Below are 21,931 nucleotides of genomic sequence, written 5' to 3'. Positions count from 1 at the left end.
AAACTTAAGTATTTTCTTAAGTATTTTGTAGATTGGGAATTTGTACATACCCCAGCCTCAGGGAAAGAAAGTTTACTTGGTATTATAGACCAATTTGTTGAAAGTTTTCTCCCTCTAATCTCTTTCTATTTTTAAATTAGAATACCTCCAGGGAAGAGTTTATTTGACAGGACTCCAGCACCTTCTGAGGGGAAGCAAAGGAGAAATTACTGCAGATGTCAGAAGGGGAGCACTAAGTCTGTGCCTGTGGCAAACACTCTGAATGCCTTTCAGACTCCTTTCCCTCAGTCCTCTGGTTGCCATTATGATCATGTGGATTACACCTCTGCAATCCCGTGTCTGGATGTTACATCTGAGTTTGTCACTCGCTCAGAAACAGAGTCTGCTTTAAGAAAAGGTGAGAAACCATTGACCAAGCGTTTTGAGCAAAGATATCTGCCTAAATCAGTCCAAAAGAGAGGTAGCCCCAAGGTCCAATTAAAGCCCCTCACAAACGTTTCCATGAATAACAACAGTTCCACTAACTCTACCAAACCAACAGGAGACCTAAGGAAAGTGAGAAGGCAAGATGACTATTATGAACACTCATCCTTTCACCCATTGCATGGCCCAACCCAGAGGGACTCGGAGAGATTTGCCTATTTTTTCCCTGAGGATTACTTTGAAGGGGTTCGGATGAAATTTCCACTGACATGGCCCACTCCCAGTGGCCTGACTGCCGCCAGAGCTCGGGACATTTGCCACCAGATTCTTGCAAATTCCACCATTGGCTTGGCCTGTAAAGACCTCCTCGGAAAACAGCTGGATGAGGCAATTGAAATATGCCTTTTGGACCTGCAGCTCAAAGATGACGTGGCTTGGGTGAGGGCACTGATAGCCCTTTTGGAAAATGAATGTGAAAGGAGAGTGCTTGGAAGCAGAAACACAGTGTTTCGTGTTGGGAACCAACCATCTGTTCCCCCGAAGGAAATCCTCGCCGCCCTCCGGTGTCCTGCTCTCTGTAACAGCAAGGGCCGCTGCACGGAACTGGGCTGCCAGTGTTTTGAAGGCCACAGCTCCTACGACTGTAGCATTGCCAAAAGTAAGTAAAAAATTCTTTCCATGATACTGGAATTATTAGGTAGAACATCTGCACAGAGTTGTTTGCTCTTCAAACAGTGCTACCAGTAAGGTATTTGATGAATTAGTAATCACGTTCTGACCTTGAAGAGCCAATCAAAATGTCTGGTTGGCTGGTCCTTCACTTTTTTTGCCTCAGTAACTTTTTAAAAATGGATTTTACAGGCCCCTTAGCAAATTGGTTTTGCAGAAGTGATTTTCTTTACATCTGATCTATCACCAGCGTGCTGACAAGCAAGCTTCTGACAAAAAAAAGTGTCCTGCTCATCTTGTGGTCAATATTCATGCTAACAGTGCATAGATACTTTTTTTTCCTGATCAACAGGGAATAAAGTTTGAACATTAGTTTCAAACACTGTACTAGTATCAAAATAAAATTAAAAGTGGCAAGATGAGCAGGTAACCCTGCCTAAGCCATAAAATAGCTACAGGACATACTCAAACCTGCAGACCTGATTCTGCAAATATTTATGAATTACACAGGAGACTATCCCACTGGGTTTGTTTCTTCCTTATAGCTCAGATTCTCAATGGATAAATGCAAGTCCAATGTGAGTACTGACAGTGCTTTAAACTAAGCACAGGCATAAATGTGAGCCTTGATTTCAAAATGTGAACCCTGCCTCAGCAAACCACACAAGCTTATGCTTGAAGTTACAAAGAGGTGCTTAAGGCTCAACCATACAGCTTAGTTCCTGCAGCTTAAGGAGTCACAGTACTTCAGCTAAACTGAGATGACAAGGTGTGCTTTTTTAACCCATCCCAAATGTGGGGGAAACGTTTTTTTCTACACTGTTCTGTATTTAAGGCAAGTAAAGCTCGTATCTGGTGTCAGTCACTTAGCTGAGACATCCAAGTATCCATCCAGTCCCAGGAGCTCAGTGGCACATTTGATACCCCAATGCATTTATTAGCTGGGATGGGATTACCCACTTACTTCACAGTAAACATGTCTTCAGTGTTGAGGTTTTAAAGTAGCCAAAATATATCTTAATATTTGGGTTTTGTTAATGGCAGGCTAAAATTTTGCAGAATAATTTCCTAAATATGGAGGAATTCATTGTCTTTCACACAGAGAACAATTGACACCAGGGACTGAAAAGCAAACTAAGCAATTTTGAAGTAATTTTCCAACACACAATTCAATGTTTAACTTCATTTCTCTGTGATATGGACAGGTTAGGGGGCTTGCTTGGGCCAGATTTTGAAATTTTATTTTCCTATGGCTGAAATCTCTCAGATTAGAGGAAAATAGCTTCAATATAACCTTTCAAGTAAAAGCTAATGGCACCTTGTCTTCTTGTTGTGACATCAAATATAAATCAGGACAGAATACAGAGCACGGCCTGGGATTGCACAGGGAGGTGAGAACTGAAAAACAAACACACATCAACTCTGGTAAACACCCTGTAAGCCATTACTATCCCCTGTTCTGACTGCTTTATCCTTCTCTTGCTGTCTCAGCATTGCACACTTTTAAGATTCAGCAGGAGAGGGTGCTGGGCCATGTTGTCCAGACCATGCTTTTTCCAGGAGAGGTTGGGGCAGATGGTCCTTGGGATGCCTTCCAACCTGGTACAGCATGATCCTATGATTCACTTTTCTCCAGTTGAGGTAAATGTGGTAGTTGGTCTTTGCTTCAAATCACTTCTCTTTTTTAAGTTTGGCTTATTAGAGCTCCCAGTACATCAACTTATTCCTTCTGGTTTTCCAGTAACTAACATCCTACCTCTCCCTGGCAGTCTACTGATCCCTCCAGAGCCACTGACCTGGAAATTTGCTCCAGTGCTCCTGCACTCCCACAGGGTCTCCACTGGGTGAGAGCTGCTCAGAGGGGCTGAGTTTTTTAGCACAAGCATCTTCTTACTTAGTCTGGCCCCTGGGGAAAGGAAGCTTGGTGTTGGACCTGCAAAGGAGATGCACTGCTGCAATTAGGAAAGGATAAATTCCCCTTGCTGTTTGTGTTGCTCCGTTTGCTGGGGGTGAGTGTGTTAGTGTCATGGCAAAACTAACATGGAACAGTTCCAGCAGTTTTCCAGTACAAACTTACACTAGACTGGTGAAAGACCAGTCTGGGGGGGTAATAGTTCAGACAGCCACACTGAGTGGCTCCATACCAAATCCCAGCAGAGAGCAGGACCTGGCCACCAAGGACATCCTTGTAACACTGTCACGGAGACAACAGGATGGAAAAGCACCTGAAGTTCAAGCTGACTCTGAGCAAAATTGAGAACAAAAAACCAGAAAAGTTAAAACAAATCCAAGGTAACTCTTGTCATGCTTAATTTTCAGGATATTCTCCCTTGTCTTCAGTATAAATGCAGGTAAATTAAGATAACAGATATATATAAATGCAGATAACTTATTCACATAATAAGTTTGTTTCAGCATTAACTATGGAGAGGGAAAAGTACTGCCACAGTCTAAAGTGAATTGATATGATGAACTGCAATGAGCTCCATGTATTACAGACTACTTATTAATTCATTTATGAGTTATTTTGAATATTTTTTCTCTATATACAAAAACCCAGAAGCTGTATATATATAAAGTTACCCGATCTTGTAAGTGCAATGTAAAGTAGACCTATACATCCAGCCACAGGTCAGACTCCCTACAAGGAGAAATAACATCTTAGTTCTGGCACGCCAATCTCTCTGACATTATAATACTTAGAAAAGGTCATCTAGATAATTTGGTCCAGACGAGCAAGATAAGCATTAGTGTGATCTTCACCTTGATTTTTGAATTTTGTTCACATTATATCTAAAGATATTTGCTTGTTTTCACATTTCGTAGGCAGAAATGTTCTACACAGACAGCCCAGAACAATATAATCATTCAGTTTGGGAAAGACCTGGGAGACAAAATCGAGTCCAACCACTAATACAGCCCTGCCTTCTTCACCACTAAACCAAATCCCCAAGTGCCACATTTAGATGGTTTTGAACACTTACAGGGATGGTGACTCAGTCACTTCCCTGAACAGCCTGTGCCAGGTCTTGACCACACTTTTGGAGAAGAAATTTTTCCTAACATCCAATTTAAACCTCTCGTGGCGCCACCAGAGGCTGTTTCTTCTCGTCCTATTGCTTGTTACTTGGGAGAAGAGACCAGTCTCCACCTAGTTACAATCTCCTTTCAGGTAGTTTTAGAGAGGGATAAACAGGGGCTAAACACCCCCAGAGCTGTTTACATACCTACCGCAAGGTGTGTGTGGGATGTGACACCTCTTTTCAGGGAAATGTGGAGCAGTATCACACAGCAACAATGCACCTCCTAAATGGCAGTTCAAAAGATTGGAAGCCCTCAGAACTGAAATCCTGTTGACGTCACTAAAACCAGGATTTCACACCAGAAAAGGCTGTTAGAGATGAAGAATTAAGATCAATCTCAGAAATAAAGCTGCATGTTCCAGCCAGAACAGCTTGAGCCCCCCTCCCTGGCAGCTCAGGCGTCCTGACCTGGCTGGCAGCACCAGGCAATCAGCACTGTGCAAGCACAGGAGGGATAAACCTTTGGGCTTTGTGACTAATAAGCAGGGAAGGGAAGAAAATGAGGAGAAATTAAGAATTGAATTAGGTTTCCATAGGACATAGAAAACTGCTGCCTCTTCACTTTCTTTTAAAAAGGCAGGACCAAAGAAACAGAGGAATATACGTTGATTTTGGAAATGCTGAAAGTTTTAAGTGCCATTGTTAGGAAAAAGTTATTTTCCAGGAGAAGTTACATGAGTAATGAAGGAGAAGGCAACTCCTTTTGCTGGCTATATATTTTCCCATCAGTTCCAAAACAAATCTCCGTCTAATTTTCTCAGGTTGGAATTATAGATGTGAATTAAAACTCCCACAAGATCGAGGAGGCCATCAACATAATTCAAATACCTTTCCCAAGGTCACCCAATCTCAGCTATGCTGCCAATGCATAACAATATATTCTGCCACTGGTTTTGACCAGCAAAAACACACACAAAAAGATGGCCATGCAGTGTTATTAGCGGTTGGAATACAAGCCATAACATATTTGGAATAATTGAAAATGAAAACATGCATAAATAGAGAAGATACAGAGTGTGGTTTGCAGACAGGCTTTCTCTTCTGCTCTGCCTGACTCCAACAGGAGCAGTCCAGGTGGCCAGAGCTATAATTACCCTCACATGAAAATCGCAATTTGGAGTTGAAAGGCACCTCTGAAATTTGGCAATGCTCCAGAAGCTTAGACTTTCTTAATGTTGCTTAACATTTCATAACCCCCACCTCCCCAACACCTGTATAAGGTGCTTAAAATGTCATTACCACCTGTAATTAAAAGCAGAATCCAATTACACCAGATAGCAAATCAGGTTGGTGCTTACCATTTGTATATATTGACCATGTTGCTTATAAAAAAATAAATCAGGACTAGTAAAACACATAGAGCAATGTAATATGCAGATTGTATGAAGCTCTAAAGAGCAGTTACAAGATAAAAGGTAATGAGGAATAATAGGGACAAATTAGTTTCAGTGAAGTAATGACACTTGAAGTTTAAATTTCTGCACAGAAAGTTCTGGGGGGAAAAAATAGCCAGCACAGAAATTAAAGTGAGCAAAAATGACAGCGAGAAGGTGAGAAGTTAACACTTACCTACCTCACTTATGGATATCCCATTTTGGTATCAATACATTTCAGTAACATTATTAAGGAGTCCTGTGAACCCAACTGCATTTTCAGAGCTGTGAACCACAACCACACAGGTCCCTCAGATCCATCTGCCACAGCAGTTATATTGACTACACCCTGGTATTTTTAGTTATTACATAGACCTGCCTGAATTCATCAGACTTCTTTGGGTTGAGTCTTGTTCATGTGTTCTAATTACATAACATATATTAAAGCACTAAATATTTAAAAAAAAAAATATAATGAGCAAAAGTACGGGGTCAGCTATCACAGTTCCTCAGGTGGGGTCTTCTGATGGAAAATGTCTCTCCCTCATGGAGGAATAAGCTTAATGCTTTAATCAGACCAGGAATGAAGGTGAGGATAAAGTACATATTATTAAAATCTCACCATTTATATAATTGCTTTATTTTTAAGCATAATTCCCATTCTCAAGGAAAACAACATGAGGAAAACATTTAAAGAAAAGACTTGTTTTGAGATCTTCAGGTGAAAGAGGACAGAGCATTTCAGTCGGTTCTCTATGTCAAACTCCAATCTGCTTTGCAGACTTTGTATGGGAACACATAGATTGAACTAAACACTTTTCTCCCACTTCTATCAATTTGTTGATCTTTAAATTCCAGATCATAGTGATTATTTAAGGGCTGTTAGTCTGGCAAGTAAATGTATGCTTTTTGGCCTTTGCAATATGTGTTTTAATGACATGATGCATCACAGTGCTGCAGACAGAGCCATCAGGGTATATTGGGTCAATAGATGCCCTCCACAAATAAATTAGACTATACAAAGTAAAAGAGTGCATATTAGACTTTTCAAAGAAAAATCAGTTCATTTCCTAAATCGCCAGGATATCTAAAATGAAACATAACTACTCACTGTGTGTAATGCTGGTGGCCTCTGTCTCTGGGACCAGGCTGTGGTGATGCTGTGACCAAAACTTCAAGGGAGAATCGCATTTTATAGCACCACAAGGGCCCTAGAAATAGAGTTACCTGAAAATGTGGAATTTCTGCCTGACCCTCTCCACAGGAATTGATCCTTTTTTTTAAAAGTTTCTTAAATTAGTAAACAAAGAAAAAACAGCCGAGCTTTTCATTAATATGGCAAAAGACGTTATATGGCAGTGAGGATGAAATACACTTTAGCAATTCTATTGATTTTTCAAAATTGGATTTCAAAGGAAGAGTCAAACATGCTTGTGAGAACAGCAAACACCATGCTTACTTGCTCTTAAACTTTTCTGGCCAAACAGAGTGCAATTGCTATTAAAAAAAAAATCACTAAAAAAACCAACAAAAAACCCCCAACCCCCTTTATTAAATGACATTATTCTTTAAGAAGCTTTTTTGTTTTCAATTAGTGAGACATTGGGCTGAATTCTCCTTCTCATTATAACAATTCCATTGACTTTGGCCGATGTGGCATTAACAAAGTCACAGTTACTATTACTGTGATGAAGTTACACCATCAAGAAAAAAATCAAGCCTCTATTTACAAATATTAATTTATTTTTCCTTTTTTCTCATACTAATATTGCCTTTCCCGCTCCACAATGTTGACTTTTCCTATCTACCCAGCTGAGGGTGGTTTGAAAGTTTCCAGTACCTGTCCCCACCACATTCCCTCGAGTGTGTGTGTGAGGCAGTGTTCTTCTATTGAAGTTTACAAGCTAATGTATCTGTTTCTATCAAATACATTTTTCTTCAGCAAATAATTTTATAAAGCAGGGAACACTTCAAGCAGATCTCCATGTACTGCTGCAACATAAACCACACATTAATACACAGCTTCCCTCCCACTGGGATTGCGTTCTTGACACAGAACTTAAAGATAGTAAGAATATATTCTTATTTCCTTTAAGCTGACATTAAAGAAGTTTCACTAAGATATCAATACTCTGTAAAAGAGGTTCTATATAACTTGAAAATGAAAACTTTTCTTTTGAGACCTGTTATCTCCACTTAATATCAATTTTTTTCCTCAGCTTACTGAAAAGTATTGGAAAATAGATAAAGAATAAATATGAAGATACATGTTATGCAATTCGACATTTTATTGGGTTTGGTTATTCAGCCTTTTCCTAGTTAAAACAATTTATGACTAAATACTGAAAACAACCGGGGGGGGGGGAATCTTTTAAATGTTTATATACAAAGTACACTTTCTTTCTCTCAGACACCTAAAAGTGAATGTTTCTCATCATCAGTGATGCACTGGCAGAGGTTGCCCAGAAAATCTCTGGATGTCCCATTCCTGGAAGTATCAGGGCCAGGTTGGATGGGGCTTGGAGCATCCTGTATGAAGAAATTATTCTACAGAGTGCTCAGGTCTGGGCCATAAAAATTTACACAATTGCATTCTTTTCAGGCTAAAAACAGAGTTGGTATCAGCAGTCATAATTACAAAGGCTATAATGAGTAAATATCAAGTTTTGAGATTACTTGTTAGAACATAAATTTTTCAACATAGGACTTATCCACTTTTGTGCTTTTAGAAGGAATGCACACCTCCAACCACAAAAATTTTGGTAAGAACTACAAAATTTACAAAAGAAAAACAGTTTAGAATTAAAAGAGAAAAAACCCATGAACTTTACCTACCACTGATGCGTCTTGACTGACACCCTGGTATTCTGCTTTATATTGATGGAGACTCATTTTTCTCGGTCACATAAAATATGTTTGTGGGCAATTCTCGGGGACTGACAAAGTTCATGCTAGTTTTGAAGCTTCTCTTCTTTTCATAGCGATTTTACTTTACTTTCTGATGGCACAGATGTAATAAACAAGCATCTGAAAAGGCAAACATCAATATCAGCCTTAATCTACTGGTTTAACTCCCAGTCCTTTCCATTCGAAGAGCAGACATGGCTGAGCAGGAAGAGGGCTATTAGCTTTATAGTTACAAAGTCAATAGAAACCGAATTTTAAAAGGATATCAAATCCTCATGATAAGGGACATGGAAGGTTGCATGCTCAGTGATCCATACTATTCCCTGCAAACTAGATCAGGGAGATTAGTCTTTCCTGGTGATTAGTTTATTTGCTTTAATGCAAAGCAGTGAAAGCAGTGCAATGAAACATGTAGCTAAACAAAACCATTTTCAGAAGTATATGGAATTAAATTGCTAGAAAAGTTTACAAAATTATAAGTCTGATTTAAACTGACCAAAGCCAGACACTCCAGAAGCATGCCTATAACTTCTTTACATCAGGCTGTTTACAGGCACCACAGGAAATTTCAACCTTAAATCTTGTTAAATCCAGAAGAAAACAAAAAGCCCTGAACAAACAACCTCCTTCCCCAAATACTCATACCCACGCACACAAAATAAATAACAAATTCACAATGGTTTTTGAGCTACAGAATTAAAACCTGCAAACCACTCTAAGGTGTGTTTTAAACTGGCCAAAGCCTAAAATTCAGAGCAAACTTGTAATGCCTTTATATCATGCTTTATGTTGTGTAAAGAGCCCACAATCTACCAGTAGAAAATGTTCAACCAATCATGAACAAAAACCTAAGTGTAATAACCATATTTTATTCTAATTTGGTAACTGTGAAGATGGGAAAATTACTAAAAACAACCAACTGGACACTACTGTTAACATAAGGATCAAGATGACACCCACAATGACCCAAATCCCTTTGAGTGGTATCAATGTAGTCATTCATAGGAAGCCTCAACGTGTTGCCAAGGGTTCTGCCCTGAAGTGCCTTTGAGGGACAAAAACTGAGAGCTGCTTTGGTGTGTGAGCCATGAAAGCACAACCAGAATCTTATATTATGTCACCTCTCAAGGCCATCTAGGAAAGAGGCAAATATTCTGTAGTCAACAGCACACTCCCTTTCTATTGCTGAAGTAAATTGCCAGCAAGCCTTTTAAAAATAGAAGGATTAAGTAAACCTAAAATGTCACAGTGAGATTTCTAAAGCAAAAAATAATCTACCATATTGTTGCAGCACATGGATGCTTTCAGTGTGAAATTGAGCCAGGCCATTTCTCACATGCAGGGAGTTCTTGCAAAATGCTTTTTCTCACACTCTCCCAGGTCTGGCTTATGCAATCCATACTGGATACCAGAGACCCTCAAAGAAGAAAACTAGATTCACTCCATGTCAAGAATGATCATAGGTCTACAGTTTGGTACTATGGAAACAGAGACTCATTTACATCGGAAAAGATCCCTAAGGTCATTGAATCCAACTGTTAACCCAACACTACCAGTTTCACCACTAAACCGTGTCTCCAGGTGCCACATCTACAGGTCTTTTAAATAACTCAAGGGATGGTGACACCATGGCTTCCCTGGCCAGACTGTTCCAATGCTTGATCACCCTTTTGGTGCAGAAATTTTTCATAATATTCAATCTAAACTTCCCCTGGTGCAACTCGAGCCTGTTGTCCTGTCACTTGATACTTGGAAGAAGAAACTGACCCACACCTCGCCACAACCTCCTTTCAGGTATTTGTAGAGAGTGATAAGTCTCTCCTGAGCCTCCTTTTCTCCAGGCTGAGCCCTCCCCAGCTCCTTCAGCTGCTCTGGTTCTCTGAGACCTGCTTTTGGAAGCAGGAAAAACCACAGTTTTTATTTAGAAGCCAGGGAGGTCACTGATGTGCAAAACTCCTGGCAAACAGCGTATGGCTGCTGGTACTCTTTTGTTTGGGAGGATTATCAAATGAGCTTTGGGTCATGGATAGCATGAGTTCCAGGATAATGCAATCAGTGATTGTGTCTACGATTGCTGTAATAACCCTACATACAAAAGGAACAAATACAATATCTGTGTAAGCACTTGGATAGAGGTAGATTCAGACTTACTCTGTCCAAGCTGTGAGCTAACTAAGCATCAGGCTGCTCTGATACAGAACCCTCATAGCTACAGTAGCTGGATCTTCACATCCACATCAGCAAGCTCTGGCATGGCAGCTTGTTCAATCAGCTGCATGATTTCAAGGATAAGGCAACTGGACACTATGGGCCATTTGCTTTTGCAACTCAGCAAAACTTTGACCAAACCCAGCCCTTATCATCTGGTTCTTGATTTGCTCTTCATGACTTGGATTGCTTATTTACCATCCTCTTCAAGAAAAACAGGGCAGTTCAGTTCCTTCTCTTTATTCAAACAAAATTTTTGCTGGTTTCAATTCCAGGTCTGCTGCTCCAGCCCAAAGCCACATGTGTAGCTTTCAATGTTTATTTCCACCGGGATACTTTTCTAATCAAAAGTGTAAATCCAACATGAACCATATCTATCCATCAGTAAGACTTCAACAAGTGTAGTTTTGCAAGATGCTTGATTTTGTGTTGACTGTCTCCACTTTTACATCTGTGCATATTATTTACATAATTCACTGCAAGAGAAACCTATAAAACCAACTATGTATTTGGGGGGGGGGAGGGGGGTGTTGAGGGAGGTTCAGTCTATTATATAGCCTCTGCTTCTTGTCAGGTTTGATTCATGTAAATGCTTACAGAATGAAACTGCAGTGTCAGCAGCTCTGAATTTACTGTTCTTTCCTGAAAATTCCTACCGCGGGTAAAGCAGAAGGAGGGGAAGGGTCCCTGTCTCTCAAGGAAGGCACAACACAAGTCTTGCAAATGAAACAGGGCAGATGCCTTATTTCCATCTGACCATCTGAGGTCTGGAGGCCTTTGAGATTTCCACCTTCAGAGTCCTCTCCCTTTTTTGTCTTGAGACAGTTTCATTAAAACCCAAGATTTTTTACTGTTTTCCACAATATTTCCTGCTGTTCATCAGTGTCCCACTGCGATGCTTTGCCAGGTGACAGATGCATCTTGTCTACTTACTATGTGTGCAGACCAGGCATTAGAAATGCAATGGGATGCCCATGCCTGAGCCAGAGAATGTGAACACACAGCTTCTAATTCCTCCACCATAACACAACAGTACCCTGTCACCGGTTCGAGCCTCGGGTGCCAGCAGCCTGAGCTTCAGTTTTTAATCTACTTGTAAAAGTCAAAGTACATTTTTGGCCTACAAGCCATATAGAGAAAAGAAGGAGAATGTTCAGTCCTGGATTTTGTTGTATTTTGACATTCAGACTCCCTAAACATAAATCATTAATGTTCAAATAGATCATACTTTTCCCTAACTTGTTCCCTGAACTACCCGGTTTCCTACAGATTTCTCTCCTGCCTCTAACTTGCTTTTCTACAGACATCAGACATCCATCCCAAGTCTCCATAACCTCTGGATATCTGCACTTTTGCCCTCACTCTCACCTTTATGACATTTCACAGCTCTTTTTATTGCTCCTGTCTTTCTCCCCTCCAGTCTTCTGCTGAACTACTTGCAGCAATTTTGCTGAGATTTTTCAGGCTCTCCAATATTTCCTTCTAATGTCTTCACCCCTCTGGCCTTCGAGTGTGTGCTGTGCACAGGCTTATTAACTACCCATCCACTAACACATGGAATGATGGACAACTGAGCCTTGATTCCATTACCCCCAGCAAGAGCAGGATCTGTGTGTTTGAGTGCCCAGCTACCGACCATCAGGAGACTTTTCCAAAGACAACATCATGGAGAATCGACCGGGTTGGAAAAGACCTCCGAGATCACCAAGTCCAACACTTGATCCAACACTGCTGTAGTTACCAGACCATGGCACTGATGCCACATCCAGTCTCATCTTAAAAACCTCCAGGGACAGTGAATCCACCACCTCCCTGGGCAGCCTATTCCAATATCTGATTATTTTCTCTGTAAAAATATTTTTTCCTAATATCCAACCTAAACCTCCCCTGGAACAGCTTAAGACCATGCCCTCTTGTCCTACTGCTGGTTGCCTGGGAGAAAAGACCGACATGTGATATCTCCTTTTAAAAAACAGACAAAAATAACAACCGTTGTCAATATTTAGGTGCTGCCTATACTGAGGTCTCAGGTCTGAACTAGAGTATCCATTTCTTTAAAAAAGGAGACATTATAATTTTATTTTCCATCAGAGTTAATGTTGATAAGACACTGATCTTTTTAGTTGTTGCCAAGCAGTGTTTATATTAAGTTAAGGACTTTTCATCCTCTCGTGCTGTGACAGTGAGTAGTTTGTGGGTGCACACAGAGTTGAGAGGGAACATAGCCAGGACAGCTGACCCCCACTGACCAAAGGGATACCCCATACCATGTGGCATCACTCTCAGTATGTAAACTGGGGGGAAAAGCTGGCCAGGGGCTGCTGCTCAGGTGCTGGCTGGGCATCTATTGGCAAGTAGTGAGCAAATACATTGTACATCACTTTTATATTCCAAATATTTTGTCATGATTATTATCAGTATTGTTATTTTCTTCCTTTTCTATGCCATCAAACTGTCTTTATCTCAACTCATGCATCTTCTCACACTTACCCTTTACCTCCCTGACCCTGCTGGAGGGGCAGTGAGTGAGAGGCTGTGCGGTGCTTAGTTTCTGACTGGGGTTAAGCCCTGACAAGTGTGCACAGAGAGGTTTGAGAGAAATAAATATGAAATTCTGTGCTCATACTGTAAGTCATCAAAAAAAAGATTACCCACCAAGGCTGGGTAATGTTGTCCTGACCTTGACCCAGCTGTGTGCTCACAAAGATGTCAGGAAACCCTTGGAGAAGTGCATGGGTCTCATCAACAGGCAACTGACCTGAGAGTGCTTTCGTGGAACAGGAAAGGCTGCAGGAGTACATTTCTGTGCCTCAATCCTTCCCAGGCTCTGAGATTCTACTTCAACCACAGAAGGCTGAAAATCTGCAGTGATAATGAAAACGTTAATGCAATGTGAGCTACCTCAGTACTAGTGGGGCTAACTATTAAAATCTCATGAAAAACATAATGAAGCATTTTTTTTTTTTAATTTTTATGCACTAACCACAGAAGAAGGCAATTTATCAAAACCAGCCACCACATCTGACTAATAGTTTTGTGCATTACAGGAATCCACGACTAACTGATGAAAGCTGATAAGCTGTAAATGGTTTCTCTTCTTGTAAATATTGCAAAGTGTCCAGCAGTTTTGGTAATACTGCCACAATAAAATAAATTAAAAAAAGTGAAAGAAAGGATAAAAGTATTTCAGAAGAACAGAGGGAAGAAGTATTTTCATTATTTTTCATGGTTTTGTTGCTTTCCTTCCTTCCTTTCTCTGGAAAAATGCGAGTCATACAGCTCTGTTGTTAAGGGCTGCAGTCTGGTGGGATCTCAGTGTTTAAACCACATTCTTGTAGTTACAGCCTAAATGGCAGAACCCTAAAGAACAGCAGGGTACTGGGGAAGGTTATCAACTCAGCTCAGGGTATTTTGCCCCGCAAATCAGAGCTGAACTAACGTACCACTAAAATACCAGGTGACACAAAACTTCTCTTGTTTTAGCTAAGCTGCAGCTCAGAGAAAATTGATGGGCAATATTGTTTTGCCAGAGCAGTGGTGATGGGGCAGGGAAGAGGAAGCTCAGCAGCCTCTCCCTGCCACGTAGCAGGGATAATAACCTGAACTACACCCTGCTGGTGTGCGACATCCCTCCAAGGACTCCTGGTCATTCCCCTGCCCTTAAGTGTTGTTCAGGAAACAAGAAACAAATGTTCTGCTTTGTGTTATTTGTCAACATAGTGGCTTCTCCTGACCATTAGAACTTCAAATTTTATCAACAAAAATATGAAACCATGATCCTGACTGACTGCTGTTATTGACCGAGGATATAGGAGACTTTCTGAGTGTTGTGCTACCTTAGATATCTACTAAATTATATTTTTTCTAAATTAAAGATTTTAATACTGCCATCCAGTGGGCTTGCATTTTTCCTCTGTGAAAATAACCCCAATATGAAAGCAATGAGTAATTTTAAATAGTGAATACCTAAGGTACAACAGAACCCAAATGAAACTCTCCCAGAGAATCATAAAATATTTTAAAAACAAAATGGGTGAAAGTCAGCCTTGTAAGGGGACCAGTACAGGCTGTACATCACTTAAGCCCTACTTAAGGTCTCAGAGTAGGATTTAAGTGAAACTTAACTGGTGCAAGACCTGTGTCTGACACAGTGAAGAGCTGAGAGATATCCATTAATGTTTTAAGCCTTTTATTGACTCCATAGCTTTGGAAAAAAAAGGACTCTCTTTTACACTGCTGTTTCACACCACGAGGAGCCTGGTGCCGTGGTCATCTTCAGATATTTCCACATCTTGTTCCCCTGCTTCTCTGTGTTATGGCATGAGGCCTTGTCGTCTCAGCTATGCTCCCATCAGAGGAGAAGTATTACTACTGGATACTTAAGTCAACAGATGTATTACCACTGGAGACCTTTTGGCATGAATCCACAGCTTCAGTCAATTGAATCCATGAGCCAAAAACTGCTGTTCCTCTATTCAAGAGAAACCCACACACAGGCAAGGACGACCCTAAGGAAAAGTATTAAACCAGAGCAACCAGGAACAACAACAACATCTCTGATAAAGCAGAACAGAACAGCATGTAAGTGCTACTCTCTAAAGCTTTGTATCTATCTCACCCTTTCAGAGCAAGCTCTGGAAATCACAGGCTTAGAGAACGGGGGTCTCTGCGATGTCCGTGCCTCCGACTGCACCAGGATCCGGGTGTTTGGCCTCGGCTTCGAAGACTCGCCCAACCTGCACTGTGAGGTCACCAGGTTAATTGTAAGCAGCTCCTAAAATATTGATGATACAGTCAAACTTTGGCATGTTTATATAAAACTCTTTTACTCTGAACTGTCACCACTATCTGCTACAGGTGGCTACAAATACCTTCCAACTCCATTGCCAATGTGTTTGCCATGATCGAGGGGAGCTGAAGAGGCTCAGCCTTTTCATGGGCTGGCTCCTTGGAAATGCACAGCTGGGAGTTCTTGCTTGTTTTCTCTGAGGGGTTTTGTTTAACTCTTGTCTGGTTCAGCTGCGCTGTTGTCCACTGAAGCCTGAAATCACAATATTATTTCTCATTCTGTACATCTGGAATTAGCATGCTTGGTTGTTTTCCTAAACACATTTAAATGCCAAGTTTTGTGGTTGAGCATGAGGTTTCTTCAACATAGTTACAGAGGCTGTTATTTGAATTTTCTTAGTCATAGTTCAATACCAAATCAGAAGTTTTAATGAGTATTAAACCTATCTTTTACGTTACCACTATAATTTTATCATAAACAACTATACACATGAAACGCTAGGACTGAGTTTGGTGGATCAGCACACACAGATATGAAATGTTTGATTAAACTCATAAATCCACCTCAGAAAAGACATTCAGCCTGATTCCCAGTCAGTGTTCATGAGGCACAGCTGAGATTTGCCTGCCATGCCCACTTTTGGCCACGTAGGCACTTAGCAAGTCATGATGTCTCATGCAGCTGATCTAGAGAAGTAGCTGACATCACCTTCAAGGAACAAGGAGTTGGCTGCTGAGCTCCAGGGGCAAACACAAAGTTGCTCCATCATATTACCCTTTCTCATCCCAAGTGCAGACCACCACAGCACTTCCTAAATCAATAGAGCACCTGCACACACAGACAAGCATCACTTCCCCTTTCCTGTGCCTGTAGTAACAGCATCGTTTCTTTTAAATAAACCATCTGGGAATGTCTTACATTATTAATTAGAAATAGAAACATATGTTGACAACTAGAATTCTTTTATATGAGCCTTCAGTTTCTGCACTTTCCTTCTGTTTTACTGTAGCATCTCGATGGTGAATGGATATCAAGAGAAAAAGAAACCACAAAAGCAGATTTTCTCAGCTCTCAGGCTGTTGACTGCCAGATCCCTGTCCTGAACATTACAGAGGTTGTGCACTTTGTGGCCTGGGACGAGCCGTTCGCAAGATGGCAAGTGAAAGTAGGAGTTTCTTTTGTTTCTAAGAAATGTTTTAGGAGGAGAAAATCAGTTGTCATGGTAAATTAAAATGCAAAGCACAATTTTCTCCCTTTCAGAAACGAAAATGCCGCTAGAAATACTCACGTTAATGTCATGTAGGGAAAAAAAAAACACCCCACCAACCAAAACAATATGAGCTGAACCCAGGTGTTTCTGTAGGCAACCCAAAAGTGCAAATGACAACCACTTCTCCAGGTAATCACCTGAGATTGATTCAGATATACTAATTAATTGTTAATCATTAGTATTCCATCTCTGGAAACCTCAGCTCACACTCCTGATTAGGCAAACAGTGTGAGAGAGCTTTGACTCCCTGGTTGCAGGACTGATGCTTGTGCAGCGCAGGAGGTCACTGGGTGTCTCCTGGGCAGCAGGTGAGGGCTGGCAGGGCTTGAGCTGGGATGTCATGGTCACAGTCAAGGTCTGAATGACTGCAGGAAAAAGTGTGGGCTGTGCCAGCTCATGCTGGGTTCTCTGCTGTGGTTTTAGCCCCTTTTGTTCGCAAAATGATACCAATTTTCTAAATATTTCCAGGAAATCAGTGCCTTCCTGACCCTGCACACCTGCTACCCTTGGTCTCATTCTCAGTCTGGATGGTTATTTTCTGCAGATTTGTTGTTCTTTATAAGACTGAGATCTTTTAAAGGCTCTGTGGCTGAGAAGAATATATTGCCATTGCAGGGAGACTGCAGATGTTCTTTGAAAATTGCAGCATGCAAATTGAAACACGTAAAACACTCATTTCAGCATGGTGCTACTCTCTGTCCTGCACCCCACAGCTGCTTGTACCCCCAGCTGGGGACACGTGCTGCCCTGTGGCCTGGGGGGAACAGAAAGATGCTTGGCAATGTAAATTTTCTAGTCAACCATTTGTTTTAAGTGGGTAGGGATTTGAGGGTTAAGTCATAAGGGTAAGTTCTCTGTGGGAGCAGAGCCCAACAGTTTGCTGCTGAGGTGGACCTTGGACCTTCCTTCTGGAAGAGGTGCTGTCAGAGTGAGCACACACCAAGGTGGAACCAGGAGGGAAGTTCCTCTGCTTAAGGCTCCAAAACTTCTCAAAAAAGAGATTGAACTCTGCCAATTGTGAGACAAAATGCTGCCTCGTGGTGAAAGGATCTGAGAGGGAGGCACCCTCGACTTTCCTGGCCCAGGAGGACATCCTTGTATATGCACAGGAATGTTCCCCTTGTGTTACCAGGACAGATTCCTCAAAATTCAGTTCTAGTACAATCCAGATTGTGTTCCAGTACAGCCTTTCACCCCTGCGTAGGTCTGTACAATTTTTCTCATTTTTTCCCCCTCAAAATCGGATACAGAATGCCTCTTTCCATGCATTTAAGTTCAAAAAAACCTCTGTACCTGCAGGCCTTCTGCTCTTTCCCTCTCCTTCAAACCCTGCAGAAGAGCCAGGTTGATGGCTACACAGAGAATGCACAATTAAATCATCTCAGCCTGCACACAAATCCTAGTTCTCCTGTGGATCTTTTTGATGATCAAATTGGGAAGGCAGAGCCCAGTGCTCAGTTTCAAAGGCAGCTGGCCTTACATGGCAGCACAGAGAACAAAACTGTGGAGCTTTTCAAGATAAAAAATGATTTTCAATTAATTCCACAGATGTTCTAAAATTTGTGCCCTGGAAAATCCCTGATAAGATCTAATGCAACATTGATGATCTGGGTTATGTATCTATTGGCAGTTTTCAAAATGTAGCTAAAAGATTTTTTCAGAACTAAAGATCAAAATAATTCTTTCTAGAAATATCACTGTTCAATATTTTCAGAATCTCTCCCCTTTCCCAAATCAAATTTGAAAGGAATCAGCAGAATTTCACAAAAGCTTTTTTCACTACCAGCATTTGGGGAACTGAGGTTTGACAAGCTCTTCTCAGTGTTCTTTCATTTTATCTGTTCTTGTATTCATGTTTCAGATTTTGCTCATTGTTTCCATGACATGCTGCTGAACATAGATAAGAAAGTACACAAGGCTACACCAGAGTGTTTGGTATAATTAATTGAGATATCAAAATACAAACCCCTACTTGGACAGCAGATGACTTGACCTGTCCATATAGATGCCTGGGTGAAGAGGTGAGAGAACTTGGCAGGCACTTATCTAGTTTGGGAAGCAGTCTCTTCCTTTTTGTCAAGTCTTTATAGTTGCCTGTATTTGTCAGGAACAGAAAAAGTATTTGCTAAAAAGTTAGTGAGGCAGAAACTGAATTTGAATTCAGCACAGTTTTATAGCTTTCATTATTCATTTGGAAACATTCATACAAATTCTATGTAGAGTGATGCCAATAGCCAAGATCATTTCATGATGGATGAAATACTTGAGGCAGAAGTGACAGAATTCCTGATTGTCCTTACCATTTATCCAGAATTGGCTCTTTCTTTGCAGATGATATTTATGCTCAAGCAAACAAGGCCCAGCTCTAAGTGGGGTTTTGCCTTTTAAGGGCCAACCAAATTAAAGGAAATGTTTGCTCAGCATAGGTCTCATTGAAGTATTTGTTCCACATCACTAAGGTGACTAATGGAAAAGCAATTAAAATAGCTATAAACCAACCCAATTCTAAAAAGACACCAAAATGGATGTTTATAATAGAGTGTAGAAAAAAAAACATTAAAAAAAATAATCAAATTGCAAGAGTTACATCTCACTTACAATGCTCACTTCAGACAGAACACTTAGTGCAACTTTATAGCTTTTTATATTTTTCCCTGTCTACCCATTTCTTCACCCATTATTAGTGCACCGGTATTGAGACAGCATTGGACACTCTGCTAAAAGAATGAAATTAAATGAAATGTAAATTGCATTGGGAATAATATATTCTTAATGGAAACCTTGCTGCCACTGTCTTTCAGTGAAGAGCAGGTCTGGAGGGGAGTTATCTGTTTTATTTTTTTCTCTTCTCAAACTGCAGAAAAGTTCTTTACTTCTTGTAAAAGAGTTTTTACCTTTAGTACAACACACTATAGCTAATATCTCAATTATGTTTTTCCTTAAAGCTATGCTGATGAATTTTACTGGAACAATGTATTTTAGTGAAGTTCTGGACAAATTTATATTAATCCAAAGAAGTTGTTTCCCTTCCACAATTTCAAATTGCAAATATCCATCAATATTGCCTGCTTCTCTCCTTGTGGTGGTTTCTGTAGACACAAACACGCTTAGCTCACAGTGTATTTTGAGCTGACAACTATCCCTGTGATATTGTGGGAGAATCTGCTCTATTATCTTTCACAAGCTTTCAGATCATTCTTAGTGAACTTATGATAATTGGTGCTTTTTATGAAACTTATTGAGTAATTTTTGCTCTCTGTACTTCCATTTATCTTTGTTCAATTTAACATACATTCTTTCTGTGAACTGAAAGAGTTTGTTGATTGATCAAAAACCTTTATACCCTTGATCTTGTAAACCTTCCTTTTAAAGGGAATGAGGATGTTTCAGCTTTGGGGTCACAGGAGAGATGGAGGAGGGCTGGGGGATTGTTTTCATAACAAGAAGACTCAGGGGTACCTGACAGATCCAAAGCAAAGGCCTTGTTAGATCTGCTAAACAGCTGCTTTATTTTGACTGTGAGAAGACAAAACCTGAAAAATACCTGACATAAGGGCTTTGCTTTCCTGTTGGTGTTCAACCGAGTCTACAGCATGGCTTTCCATGGGGTTTTTGTTTGCTCTTTAAGGTTCACACCTCTCAAGAGGTGTCACAATGCTTTCCCAAAAGCTAATCCCTTCCACACTTGTCTGGTATCTTTTCATTGTTATTGTTGAAAAATTAAAATATAAATTTATTTAACTTTTTTATCTTGCCTTATATAAGTTTCTTATATAAAAAATGCCATGCTCAAGGTTTCCTGAAATATCCAAATGTATGGGAAATCGTGATCTTGGACAGGAGGTGGCTGCTCTAATGTACCTTCCTATGGAAATGAGACTGTTGCTTTCTCATATTGTCCACCCTAGAACATTTTTTAAGGTTAATTTAAAATCACCTATATAATACACATTTTCTTATTTCTTTTTTTTTTACCTCAAGGATTTTACTTATTTAGTTGTCATTACTAAGAAAGTGCTCTTGAATTTCAGCCGAAAACCTTAATTTTGTATACCTCTTGTATTCAGAAAAGCTGAATGCCAGCTGAGCCAAAAGATCTTTTGGTTACTAATGAAGAGTTTCCAGTTTGGAGTATTAAGCAATTTGTTAGCTTGCAGCAGAGCCACTCACAAGTGGTTTAATTTATCTTGCTGGCAGACATCCAGTTCAAGGGGGCAACAATATACGCTCCAAAATGAGCAGACAGTCTCCATATGGAACATTATTAGTTATAAAGATGATTTTTGTATCATTTAGATCACTAACGATGGCTTCCAGTACAGTAATTCCAGAGTGCTGACCCTGTTCGACGCTGTCTGCCAGGTCTGCCAATTCCACCCAACCGGACTTTGTAAATTAAAGGTAATTTAAGGATCATAAAGGTTTAATATGGATCGTTCATCTCTTCCTTAGTCCTCTCCCTCCCTTTGATGTACTGTGTGTAATAACCGCTCTAGAAGAGGAAAATCTATTTCCCAGGTCAGCTGCACAGCCTAACACTTTTCTCTTTCACAATCTCAGGTCTGTGATATTTTATTTCTTTTTCATATTTACGTGGGGTATGAACACCTGGCAGAGCCTGCTTTATGATGGACCACTCTCACAGACACTTCTAGAAAGACCATGGTTGACAATATTTATACTTTGCAGCTGTTAGTGGAAGTAAATAAGAGTGAGGAGCGTCCCCTGAAAGGCTTAACTTCACTTTTGAAGCGTTTCTGCTATTTTCCCTCTCCCAGCCTGCTTGGTGAGGGCCCTGTAGCTGAAAGGTATATCATTTCTATACCCATTTTCTGCCTTAGCAAGAGGTATACAAAGATGCATGTTATGCGGTTTTTGTCGTGTGAGAACACCCTTGAGAGAAAATAAAACATTCTTGCTTACATTAAAAACTGCTAAGTACAAACATATAGAATTCTGACAGTTTCAAAACCGCAATCAAAAGTCTAGAGCTACATTTTAAACTGCCAACATGTTAGAAGCTGTCTGCAGAGCACTATTATCCTCTTTTTTCTTGTGGACTTATTTGTGTAACATCCCCCAAAACTTAAAAAGAGCTTCCCTGCTCTTATTTTCTAGAGACCCACATTAAGAAAATTGTCTGTTATTCAGTGGGGCTTCAAAAGTAACTTTTGAAAGGGATTAGGTGGGATATTTAAGTGTGCTGATC

The 21,931-nt window shown here is 40.4% G+C and overlaps 1 protein-coding gene and 1 long non-coding RNA gene across 2 annotated transcripts in view; one reads left to right on the top strand and one right to left on the bottom strand.

Moving 5' to 3' along the window:
• Positions 1-5,862, bottom strand: part of LOC116789377 — a 39,918-nt gene extending 34,056 nt beyond the window's left edge. Inside the window, exons 1-3 of the long non-coding RNA XR_004358004.1 lie at positions 5,749-5,862; positions 3,676-3,733; positions 2,889-3,025 (exon numbers count right to left, since the gene is read on the bottom strand). This is a non-coding gene — a long non-coding RNA (uncharacterized LOC116789377). The remainder of the gene's footprint in view (positions 1-2,888; positions 3,026-3,675; positions 3,734-5,748) is intronic.
• The window catches only part of LOC116789376 (von Willebrand factor D and EGF domain-containing protein-like), a 176,329-nt gene that overhangs the window by 80,269 nt on the left and 74,129 nt on the right, over positions 1-21,931 (top strand). The window contains exons 11-14 of the mRNA XM_032693164.1: positions 141-1,081; positions 15,290-15,426; positions 16,462-16,617; positions 21,019-21,123. Coding sequence (XP_032549055.1) covers positions 141-1,081; positions 15,290-15,426; positions 16,462-16,617; positions 21,019-21,123 — 1,339 coding nt within the window. The remainder of the gene's footprint in view (positions 1-140; positions 1,082-15,289; positions 15,427-16,461; positions 16,618-21,018; positions 21,124-21,931) is intronic.

Source organism: Chiroxiphia lanceolata, chromosome 7, assembly GCF_009829145.1.
Source record: "Chiroxiphia lanceolata isolate bChiLan1 chromosome 7, bChiLan1.pri, whole genome shotgun sequence".
Taxonomy (NCBI): Eukaryota; Metazoa; Chordata; class Aves; order Passeriformes; family Pipridae; genus Chiroxiphia; species Chiroxiphia lanceolata.
Note: the sequence above shows the minus strand (reverse complement) of the source record. Positions and strands in the feature narration are given on the sequence as shown.